The following is a 12,017-nucleotide window of genomic DNA, read 5'->3' as shown; positions in this document are numbered from 1 at the left end:
TGAGACCCTGGCTCAGTGGCAGAGCCTCTGTTTGGCATGCAGAAGGTCCCAGGTTCAGTCCCTGGCATCCCCAGTTAAAAGGACCAGGCAGGAGGTGATGGGAAAGACCTTGACCTGAGACCCTGGCTCAGCAGCAGGGCCTCTGCTTTGCATTCAGAAGGTCCCAGGTTCAATCCCCAGCATCCCCAGTTAAAAGAACCAGGCAGGAGGTGATGGGAAAGACCTTGACCTGAGACCCTGGCTCAGTGGCAGAGCCTCTGCTTGGCGTGCAGAAGGTCCCAGTTTCAATCCCCGGCATCTCCTGTTAAAAGGACCAGGCAGGAGGTGATGGGAAAGACTTTTCTCAGCCTGAGACCCTGGAGAGCGGCTGCCAGTCTTTGCAGACAAGACTGACCTTGAGGGACCAAGTCAGTGTAGGGGATGCTGCATGTGTTCAAATACCTGTAAGGGGAGGGCACATAAGAGGGGGTCGCAGAATGAAGCCTGGTGTGGGGAAAAGCAAAGAGGGGAGGGGATTTGTTCTCCCTCACTCTTAAGCAGGGCTTTTCTTGTAGCCTTTGCATATTAGGCCACACTCCCTGATTTAGCCAGTCCTCTTGCAGCTTACAGTAGGCACTGTAAGAAGAGCCCTGTAAGCTCTTGGAGGATTGGCTACATCAGGGAGGTGTGGCCTAATAGGCAAAGGAGTTCCTGCTACAAAAAAAAAGCCTTGCTCTTAAGACTAGCACTCAGGGTGAACGAGCGGGAGAGTCCAAAGGGAGTGATTTTTTTCACACTCTGCATGCTGACTTGCGGAACTGCCTGCCACAGGATGTGGTTATGTTGGCCACTAATTCGGATGGCTTTAAATGAAGGGTAGGTCTGTCGAGGAGAGGCGTGTTCTGTAGATGGAGCCTGCATGTTCAGAGACAGTCTACCTCTGGATTCCAGTTGTTCAAGCAGCAGCAGAGGGAGGCATTGACCTCTGTGGACCTTCTGGGTGACCTGGCTGGCTGCTGTGGGAGAGAGGATGCTGGCCGAGGTGGACCTTCAATTGTGCCCAGCTGAGCTGTCCTTCAATTGTGAGCCCTCTTCTAGCAATTTCATAAGAACATCAGAGAAGCCATGTTGGATCAGGCCAGTGGCCCATCCAGTCCAACTCTCTTGTGTCACACAGTGGCCAAAAAACCCAGGTGCCATCAGGAGGTCCACCAGTGGGGCCAGGACGCTAGAAGCCCTCCCACTCTGCCCTCTCAAGCACCAAGAATACAGAGCATCACTGCCCGAGACATAAGAACATAAGAGAAGCCATGTTGGATCAGGCCAATGGCCCCTCCAGTCCAACCCTCTGTCTCATAAGAACATAAGAGAAGCCAAGTTGGATCAGGCCAATGGCCCCTCCAGTCCAACACTCTGTGTCACAGTGGCCAAAAAAAAACCCAGGCGCCATCAGGAGGTCCATCAATGGGTCCAGGACTGCTGAGATGAACAAAGTCAGAGTTGAGTGCAGGGGCACCTTTAAGTCCAATGAAGTTGAACTCTGGGCATAAACTTTCATGTGCATGCCCACTTCTTTAGATACAGTGAAAGTCTGAAGAGAGCAGAGCAAAGTTTAAGTCCAGTGGCACATTTAAGGTCAATGATAGCCAGCTTCAAGAGGGGATTGGATAATCATATGGAGCAAAGGTCCATCAGTGATCTTTGGAACTCTCTGACTGGGGCAGTGATGCTCTGTATTCTGGGTGCTTGTGGGGGGCACAGTGGGAGGGCTTCTACTGTCCTGGCCCCACTGATGGACCTCCTGATGGCACTTGGGTTTTTTGGCCACTGTGTGACACAGAGTGTTGGAATGGATGGGCCATTGGCTTGATCCAACAGGGCTTCTCTTATGTTCTTATGTGACACAGAGTGTTGGACTGGCTGAGCCATTGGTCTAATCCAATAGGGCTTCTCTGATGTTCTTACGTCTTATTCTGGGCATAAAATTTCAGGTGCATGCACACTTCATGAGTTTACTTCGCTTCCAAACTTGTTACGGCAAAGCACTTGGAAGGCAACCTTAGCTGGTGGAGAGGGTCCATTTTTGCACCTTCTTCTTGTGTGGAGAGGGTCTCTCTGTCCCCACAGAGGTCTCTCCACTGCTCTGGAGGGCCCACATTCAGTCCCCCGGCCAAGCAGGTGTGTGCCCACCCAGGGCTGCTGCTGTTCTCTTTGGTGCCTTTGCATGCTTCCTTCGCTTTGGTGTGTCTTGACTGGTGGCAAGAGGATCTTGGCCCTTTTCCTGCATGCGTCTGTTTCGAAGGGAGCCGTTCCTCTCTCTGCTGGCTCCGGCTGCAGAATGCGGGGAGGGACCCTGCCTGACGCTCTGCTTGGGGTTTCAGTGCTGCATTCGGGAGATTATTTCTTGTTTGAGACGGACAGTGAAGAGGACGAGGAGTCGCTTCCGGAGGATCAGAAGCCGCCCAAGCAGAGCGCCTTCCAGGTGAGGGTGGGGTGGGGTGGGGAGAGCAGGGAGGGGGAACATGCAAAGAGGTGGGGACAGGAAAGAATCTCAGACTTCTCCATTGCATGAAGTTTACCTGAAGGTTTTGCAACCAGTGTTCCCTCTAAGTTTTGAGATCATCTACACAACATCTTCTTGTGATCCCTGGTCCTAAGGACGCCTGGTTGGCCTCAACGAGGGACAGGGCCTTTTCAATCCTGGCCCCTACCTGGTGGAATGAGCTCCCGTTGGAGATCCAGGCCCTGCGGGACTTACCCAAGTTTTGCAGGGCCTGTAAGACGGAGCTCTTCTGCCAGGCTTTTAATCTACCGGGTGTCCTCTGAAACCTTCCCCCAGCACTTTACTATCTGTGTGCTCGAGTTGGGTCAAGGTTCTGAGTCACAACCTTAAGTGTTGTCCATGACCTGAAGCTGTGCTGAGTGGTGTCAACTGGCTGAAGTCGTACCAGTTGCTGAATTATGGCCTCTGGCTGTATTACTGTTGGAGTTATGGCCCTCTAAGAACATAAGAGAAGCCATGTTGGATCAGGCCAATGGCCCATCCAGTCCAGCACTCTGTGTCACAGAAGAACATTTTATCCGTTTTAACCTGACTGCTCAGCAATTTCATTGAATGCCCATGAGTTCTTGTATTGTGAGAAAGGGAGAAAAGGACTTCTTTCTCTACTTTCTCCATCCCATGCATAATCTTATAAACCTCTATATTGTCACCCCACAGTCGACGTTTCTCCAAGCTAGAGCCCCAAGCATTTTAACCTTTCTTCATAGGGAAAGTGTTCCAAATCTTGAATCATTCTAGTTGCTCTTTTCTGGACTTTTTCCAATGCTATAATATCCTTTTTGAGGTGCGGTGACCAGAATTGCACACAGTATTCCAAATGAGACTGCACCATCGATTTATACAGGGGCATAATTATGATACTGGCTGATTTGTTTTCAATTCCCTTCCTAATAATTCCCAGCATGGCGTTGGCCTTTTTTATTGCAATCGAATACTGACTTGAGGTTTTCAGTGAGTTATCTACCACGACCCCAAGATCTCTCTCTTGGTCAGTCTCTGCCAGTTCACACCCCATTTTTTGGCCACTGTGTGACAAAGTGTTGGACTGGATGGGCCATTGGGCCATTGAACATTCCCAATGTTCTGTAGCTTCCAGCACTCTGACAATAAATTGTAGTTCTTTAACTTGTTCACAAATGATTTAGAGTTGGGAGTGAGCAGTGAAGTGGCCAAGTTTGCGGATGACACTAAATTGTTCAGGGTGGTGAGAACCAGAGAGGATTGTGAGGAACTCCAAAGGGATCTGTTGAGGCTGGGTGAGTGGGCGTCAACGTGGCAGATGCGGTTCAATGTGGCCAAGTGCAAAGTAATGCACATTGGAGCTAAGAATCCCAGCTACAAATACAAGTTGATGGGGTGTGAACTGGCAGAGACTGACCAAGAGAGAGATCTTGGGGTCATGATAGATAACTCACTGAAAGTGTCAAGACAGTGTGCGTTTGCAATAAAAAAGGCCAACGCCATGCTGGGAATTATTAGGAAGGGAATTGAAAACAAATCAGCCAGTATCATAATGCCCCAGTATAAATCGATGGTGCGGTCTCATTTGGAGTACTGTGTGCAGTTCTGGTCGCCGCACCTCAAAAAGGATATTATAGCATTAGAGAAGGTGCAGAGAAGGGCAACTAGAATGATTAAAGGGCTGGAGCACTTTCCCTATGAAGAAAGGTTGAAACGCTTGGGACTCTTTAGCTTGGAGAAACGTCGACTGCGGGGTGACATGATAGAGGTTTACAAGATAATGCATGGAATGGAGAAAGTAGAGAAAGAAGTACTTTTCTCCCTTTCTCACAATACAAGAACTCGTGGGCATTCGATGAAATTGCTGAGCAGACAGGTTAAGACGGATAAAAGGAAGTACTTTTTCACCCAAAGGGTGATTAACATGTGGAATTCACTGCCACAGGAGGTGGTGGCGGCCACAAGTATAGCCACCTTCAAGAGGGGTTTAGATAAAAATATGGAGCAGAGGTCCATCAGTGGCTATTAGCCACAGTGTATATGTGTATATAACATTTTTTGCCACTGTGTGACACAGAGGGTTGGACTTGATGGGCCGTTGGCCTGATCCAACATGGCTTCTCTTATGTTCTTATGTAGTTATTCCCTAATAAAGGGAGGGTCCTCTGCACATGCACAGTGGCACCCGTTGAAGTGCCTTTCCACTGCATAGTGTTCCCCAGCACTGGCCCAGGCCCCATGACAAAGCCCTTGCATCTGCCCTTCAGCTCTGGGGGTTCGAGCAGCCCATCTGTGCAACCCTGGAAGTCACATTTTTAGCCTGACCTTCCTCCCCAGGAACTCAGAGCATGTGTAGTTCTTCTACTGGGGTTAAGAACGTAAGAGAAGCCATGCTGGATTCGGCCAACACTCTGTGTCACACAGTGGCCAAAAAACCAGGTGCCCTCAGGAGGTCCACCAGTGGGGCCAGGACACTAGAAGCCCTCCCACTGTGCCCCCCCACCCCGCCCAAGCACCTAGAAGACAGAGCATCACGGCCCCAGACAGAGAGATCCAACAATAAGCTCTGGCTTATGATGGACCTCTGCTCCATATTCTTATCCAATCCCCTCTTGAAGCTGTCTATGCTTGTAGACGCCACCAGTGTTCCCTCTAAACTGAGTTAGAGTGAGCTAGCTCATAGAATTTTAGCCTCCAGCTCACACATTTTTGTCTTAGCTCAGGAAGGATGACCCCAGAGCACACTAATTGATGCAGGAGCTCGTAACTTTAATGCTAGTAGCTCAAAACTTTAATGCCAGTGGCTCACAAAGTAGAATTTTTTGCTCACAAGACTGTGCAACTGAGAGGAAACACTGGCCGCCGCCACCTCCTGTGGCAGTGAGTTCCATGTGTTCATCACCCTTTGGGTGAAGAAGGACTTCCTTTTATCCGTTCTAACCCGACTGCTCAGCAATTTCATGGAATGTCCACGAGTTCTTGTATTGTGAGAAAGGGAGAAAAGGACTTCTTGGGGTTTTACTGCTGAGTTTATCCTCCCAAGAGCCCCGTGAGGCTTGGACTGAGTGGCTGTCCCAGGGTCACCCAAGGAGCATTATGAACCTATGAAGCTGCCTTCTACTGAATCAGACCGCCCCCCCCAGTCCATCCAAGCTAGAATTGTCTACACAGACTGGCAGCGGCTCTCCAGGGTCTCTCAAGCGAAGGTTTTTCATGCCTATTTCCCTGGACCCTTTTTAGTTGGAGATGCCGGGGATTGAACCTGGGACCTCCTGCTTACCAAGCAGATGCTCTGCCGCTGAGCCACCGTCCCTCCCCATCGGAGCAGGGTGGGAATCGGGACCCAGGTTTCAGCAGTCTCCTTGCCCAGTGCTCTAACTCCTCCTGCGCAGCGCTGTCTCTGTGTGAGCAAAACCCTTCTTTTTTCTCTCCCGGCTCCAGCTGGCTTACCAGGCCTGGGTGACCAATGCCAAGGCGGCCCTGAAGGAGCGGCAGAGGCAGGAGAAGGAGCAGAAAGCGCTGGAGCAGGTGGAAGGTCGGTCTTCTTCCGGGCTGCCCTTTCCCAGCCAGGGTTTTAAAAGTTGGGGAGCTTTTCAAAAAGTTAAGGGGCACCCTTTCCCATCCACTGTGGGGCTTGCCACTTCTCATAAGCTTTTCTTCCAGCCAAAAAGGGAAAGCAGGCTGCACCCTGGAGGGCCCCTTCGAAGTCAGGGGGCCTTGACCAGAAAGTGGGGGCAGTGCCCCCACAGGCCTCCTGTGGCTACTGGCCTCCCCCCCGCTTTGAGGTTGGAGAGCCAGTTTGGTGTAGTGGTTAAGTGTGCAGACTCTTATCTGGGAGAACCGGGTTTGATTCCCCACTCCTCCACTTGCAGCTGCTGGAATGGCCTTGGGTCAGCCAGAGCTCTCTTATCTGGGAGAACTGGGTTTGATTCCCCACTCCTCCGCTTGCAGCTGCTGGAATGGCCTTGGGTGAGCCAGAGCTCTCTTATCTGGGAGAACTGGGTTTGATTCCCCACTCCTCCACTTGCAGCTGCTGGAATGGCCTTGGGTGAGCCAGAGCTCTCTTATCTGGGAGAACTGGGTTTGATTCCCCACTCCTCCGCTTGCACCTGCTGGAATGGCCTTGGGTCAGCCAGAGCTCTCTTATCTGGGAGAACCGGGTTTGATTTCCCACTCCTCCACTTGCAGCTGCTGGAATGGCCTTGGGTCAGCCATAGCTCTCTTATCTGGGAGAACCGGGTTTGATTCCCCACTCCTCCACTTGCACCTGCTGGAATGGCCTTGGGTCAGCCATAGCTCTGGCAGAGGTTGTCCTTGAAAGGGCAGCTGCTGCGAGAGCCCTCTCCAGCCCCACCCACCTCACAGGGTGTTTGTTGTGGGGGAGGAAGGTAAAGGAGATTGTGAGCCGCTCTGAGACTCTTCGGAGTGGAGGGCGGGATATAAATCCAATATCTTCTTCTTCTTCTTCTTCTGTATGGCTGTGGTCATATCTCCTGGCAGGAGGCCTCCAGTTAACTGGGGGCACGGGTAGACAATGGCGTGAGACCAGGGCCAGCTCGCCCACTAGGCAAACTAGGTGGTTGCCTGGGGTGCTGGCAGGGTGAGCCGAATTCGGGCTCCCCCTTCCCCCTAGACCAGGGGTAGGGAATGTTGTCTCTCCAGATGTTTTTTGCCTACAACTCCCATCAGCCCCAGCGATTGGCCATGCTGGCTGGGGCTGATGGGAGTTGTAGGCAAAAAAACATCTGGAGAGCCAACGTTCCCTACCCCGCCCTAGTTCCCCCCCAAGCCTCCTCCTACCTCCCTTCCTCACCCCAGGTCTATTTTCAATGTCCAGAAGCGCTGCTCCCAGCTGTGGAAAGGTAACCCCCTCCCGGCTGATCAGCTGATCGGTGGGTAAAACCACACCGTGCGCTCGCTGAGCAACCGGGCAGGCGTAGCGGCAGCTCGAACGAACTGTGTCCTGAAAGGGCACTGTGGCTGCTCTCTCCTTCCCACTTCCTTTCCATCCAGGAAGTGGGGAGCAGTGTGGTTTTACCTGTTGATCAGCTGATCCGCGGGGGGGGGGGGCGCCTTTACACAGCCGGACACCCTTCTGGACATTGATATAGACCTGGGATGGGGAAGGGAGGGAGGAAGAGGCACAGGGGGGCACAGTGCTGTGGGGGGGGGAGGAGGTGGGGGCGCTGTGGAGGGGTGCCCTCGGGCCACTGCTGGGTGAGAGATGGTTGGGGGCAGCATCTGACCGGTTTCTGCACCCTGCAGGTGACGTGAAGAAAGGAAGTGGACTGCCTGGGCCCAGTGGCCAAGAAGAGGAGGAGGAGGAAGAGGAAGAAGAAGCAAGCCCAGGTACCTGGACCAGGACAGCCCCTGACCTCTGCCCAAAGGCAGGGGGCAGTGAAGGAAATGATGAAGCAGTGTCCATAGCAGGACGCTGTGGGGTTCAGTGCAGGAGCCCCAGCTTTGCATGCAGAAAGTCGGCGGTTCAATTCCCGGCAGCTGCCATTCCAGGTGTCGGGAAAGACCCTTTCTCTGCCTGGGACACCTCGGCAAGCTGCTGCCTCTCACAGAATACAATCCAGAGTGGAAAGGAAGGGTCTGGGGTGGAGTGGAAGAGCGTCTGCTTGGCATGCAGAAAGCCCCAGGTGGCACCATGATTTCATACTGGAGTGGGGCTGCGGCTCATGCCGAAGGTCCCAGGTTCAATCCCTGGCATGTCCATTGAAAAAGGACTAAGCGGTAGGTGATGTGAAAGACCTTCAGGACTTCATGCGTTCATATCAGGGGAGGTCCGTGGCTCAGTCGAAGAGCCTCTGCTTGGCATGCAGAAGGTCCCAGGTTCAATCCCCAGCATCTCCAGATAAAAGGACCAGGCAGGAGGTGATAAGAAAGACCTTCACCTGAGCCCCTGGCTGAGTGGCAGAGTCTCTGCTTGGCATGCAGAAGGTCCCAGGTTCAGTCCCCAGCATCTCCAGATAAAAGGACCTGGCAGGAGGTGATAAGAAAGACCTTGACCTGAGACCCCTGCTCAGTGGCAGTCTCTTCTTGGCATGCAGAAGGTCCCAGGTTCAGTCCCCAGCATCTCCACTTAGAGTAGAACAGGCAGGAGGTGATGGGAAAGACGACTGCCTGAGACCCTGGAGAGCTTCTGCCATTCTGAGTAGGCAATACTAGCTCAGTGGGCCAGGCCGTTTCATGTGTCCTTTTCCCTGCAGAGAAGAGCAACGTCGTGCAGCGGGTCTTGAACGTGCTGCACTTCCTGTGGGTGCTTTGCCAGGCCATGGCAGACGGGCTGACCCAATGGCTGCGGGCCTGCACCAAGGAGCACGAGCAGCTGTCTACCGTGCTGGGCCTGGAGAGATATGTGCTCACTCAACAGCTGGACCAGGTAGGAATCTTACCTGGCAGGACGCAGCTGGGCTGGGGAGAGCAGAGGAGCTCTCAGTTGTGTATGAAGGTGTGTGTTGGTGTTCATCCCTCTGGGCACTGTGCTCTTCCCCCTGCAGGCTGAGGAGGTGCAGAGGGGGGTCCTAGACGAGCTGTATCAGCCGGCAGCTGCTGCGGATGAAGCTTTGGAGGAGATCGCTTTGCCCGGGACCACGGCAGATTCTCCAAACAGCATGGCTTCCAGGCAGGTGCATAGGGGTGGGGGGCTGAGAGGAGGGGCTCAGGGGCCCTGCGGGTCTGGGGCAGGGGTAACCAAACTTGCTTAGCATAAGAGCCACATACAATAAATGTCAGACGTTTGAGAGCCGCAAGACATGAACATCAGAGGAAGGAAGGAAGGAAGGAAGGAAGGAAGGAAGGAAGGAAGGAAGGAAGGAAGGAAGGAAGGCAGGCAAATAGATGGGGGAGGAAGGGGTGGGAAGAAAACAACTTGAAATGCATTCTCCAAGCTGCCACTTGGCTCGGCTTGGCAAAGGGATTTAAAGAGAGAAATGCCTTCTTCAAGCTGGCTGGTGGGGCGGTGGGGGCTTTGAGAGCCACACCATATGTGTGAGAGAGCCACGTGTGGCTCCCGAGCTGCAATTTGGCCACCTCTGGCCTGGGGCATCTCTCCTCTGATTCCAGCAAGGCCTATGGTGTCAGTTGGGGCTTAGTTGGAGCTCAGGGGCTGGAGAAGGCAGGAGTCACTGGGAAAGACCATCTTCTCTCTAGATCTAATCCCCCCAGAAATGATCAAGAGAAATAAAGATTGGTGGGAGCATATTCTAGCCAACCTCTTTACCCAGATTGATCAGTCTGGGAAGATGCCTAAAGACTGAGGATTGCCATCATTATTCCCTTGTAGAAAAAAGGTAGCAAGGAAGACCCGAATAATTATAGGCCAATCAGTTTGCTCAACATTGTGAGCAAACTATATGCTAGCACAGGGGTGGCCAACGGTAGCTCTCCAGATGTTTTTTTTGCCTACAACTTCCATCAGCCCCAGCCAGCATGGCTGATGGCTGGGGCTGATGGGAGTTGTAGGCAAAAAAAACATCTGGAGAGCTACCGTTGGCCACCCCTGTGCTAGAAGATAGATCCAAGTGGGCAGCAGCCATGTTGGACTGAAGCAGTAGAGCCAGTTTGGTGTAGTGGTTAAGTGTGCGGACTCTTATCTGGGAAAGCCGGGTTCGAGTCCCCAGTCCTCCACTTGCACCTGCTAGCATGGTCTTGGGTCAGCCATAGCTCTGGCAGAGGTTGTCCTTGAAAGGGCAGCTGCTGGGAGAGTCCTCTCAGCCCCACCCACCTCACAGGGTGTCTGTTGTGGGGGAGGAAGGGAAAGGAGATTGTGAGCTGCTCTGAGACTCTTCTGAGTGGAGGGCGGGATATAAATCCAATATCTTCTTCATCTTCATCTTCTAGAACAAGTATCCCCTTTAAGACCAACAAAATTTTATTCAGCACACTACTTCAGACACTACTTAAAAGCACACTACTTCAGACAAGGGAATAGGGCATATTTAGAGACTGGTTTGACTGGAGTACGACTGCCATCTGACTGAGGAGCAAGGGGGCTTTAGAGAGGGTCGCTCTGTGATAGATCATTGCATGCTTTTGGACCACCTGATTTTTAAGTATTCCTCCAATGTGAGGGTGTCGCTATAGGCAGCCTTCCTGGATCTTAGGTCTGCCTTTGATTTAGTATCTGGAGCTATCTTATGGAACAAACTAAGCATTACTAACATTGGCAGATGGCTTCTTTTCCTTATCAAGGCCTTGTGTGATCAGACATTTCTTAGGGTCAAATACTTTCATCAGGGACTTTTGACAGACCCCACTGGTACAGCCAAGGGGGGTTAAACAAGGCTGCCTCCTGGCCCCTCTTCTTTTTAATTTTTATATTAATCGTCTGATAGCGTACATAAAAAAATCAGAGCACCATCCTCCAAAACTAGGAAACAAACATGTTGGAATTCTCCTTTACGTGGACGATGCCGTCCTCTTGTCAAGAACACCCATAGGTCTCAGAAGACCGCTGAAAGCCTTTGCTCAGTTCTGCCAGTCCAATAAGTCGGAGGTAAAGCATTCTAAAACTAAAGTAATGGTGTTTGCCAAAAGAACACCGAGACCTCACAGTTGGTTTTTAGGTAATATCCCAGTAGAGCAAGTTAAAAGCTTTAGGTATCTGGGAGTTGTGCTCCAGGCAAACGGTTCAAGAACACATAATATGGATGCCATTAGTGTAAAGGCCAAGAACAGTGCAGGGGCAATCCAGAAATTTTATTGGAACAAGGGGGGTAAGTGCATGATAGCAGCCCTCAGATTGTTCAAGGCAAAAACACTCAGTCAGCTTACATTTGGGGCCCCTTTTAATATCACCGGAACTTCCAAAAAATTGGAAACTGTCCAAGCAAAATTTTTGAGATCAATTCTGCAGCCCCCTCCCGGCATTCCAAATGCTCTTATTAGAATTGAATTGGGCCTGGTCCCAGTAGCGGCACAAGGCTCTGGATACTGACTATCCCCCTCTCTCTCTCGGCTTGGCTTCGCGAACGAAGATTTAAGAAGGGTGCAATAGTCCACGTCTGCTGCAGGCTCGCTGGTGGCTGACAAGACCAATGCGGGACAGGCAGGTCCGGCCACAGCGGCTGCAGGGAAAAGTCTGATTTAGGGTTGGTGCTGTAGCAGTGCGATTCTTCCTCAATCTCCTTTTGTCCTCAAGACCAGCTATGCGTGCGTTCTCAAAAGAAGAGACAGCCTGGTGGATGGTGTGCCTCCATGCTTTGCGATCTGAGGCTAGGTCAGACCACTGGTGATGGTTGATGCGACAGGTGCCAAGGGATTTCTTCAAGGAGTCCTTGTACCTCTTCTTTGGTGCCCCTCTATTTCGATGGCCGGTGGAGAGTTCGCCATACAGGGCAATCTTGGGAAGGCGGTGGTTTTCCATCCTAGAAATATGCCCTGCCCAGCGCACTATCCAATACTGGCTGAAACTCATTTTCTATTCCAAAGGGCTGAGAGGCTTAATCCTTAAAGATATTATAGAGCCCCCATGGCTGAAAGCGACAGAGGAAAGACTTCCTTTTTA

The 12,017-nt window shown here is 51.9% G+C and overlaps 1 protein-coding gene across 1 annotated transcript in view; it reads left to right on the top strand.

Annotated features, from left to right (window-relative positions):
- PIEZO1 (piezo type mechanosensitive ion channel component 1) overlaps positions 1-12,017 on the top strand; it is a 234,788-nt gene that overhangs the window by 186,961 nt on the left and 35,810 nt on the right. Inside the window, exons 31-35 of the mRNA XM_060253863.1 lie at positions 2,361-2,461; positions 5,945-6,038; positions 7,769-7,852; positions 8,719-8,891; positions 9,010-9,134. Coding sequence (XP_060109846.1) covers positions 2,361-2,461; positions 5,945-6,038; positions 7,769-7,852; positions 8,719-8,891; positions 9,010-9,134 — 577 coding nt within the window. The remainder of the gene's footprint in view (positions 1-2,360; positions 2,462-5,944; positions 6,039-7,768; positions 7,853-8,718; positions 8,892-9,009; positions 9,135-12,017) is intronic.

The sequence above is a fragment of the Heteronotia binoei genome, chromosome 14 (genome assembly GCF_032191835.1).
Source record: "Heteronotia binoei isolate CCM8104 ecotype False Entrance Well chromosome 14, APGP_CSIRO_Hbin_v1, whole genome shotgun sequence".
Classification (NCBI taxonomy): Eukaryota; Metazoa; Chordata; class Lepidosauria; order Squamata; family Gekkonidae; genus Heteronotia; species Heteronotia binoei.
This window is presented reverse-complemented; position numbering and strand designations above follow the sequence as displayed.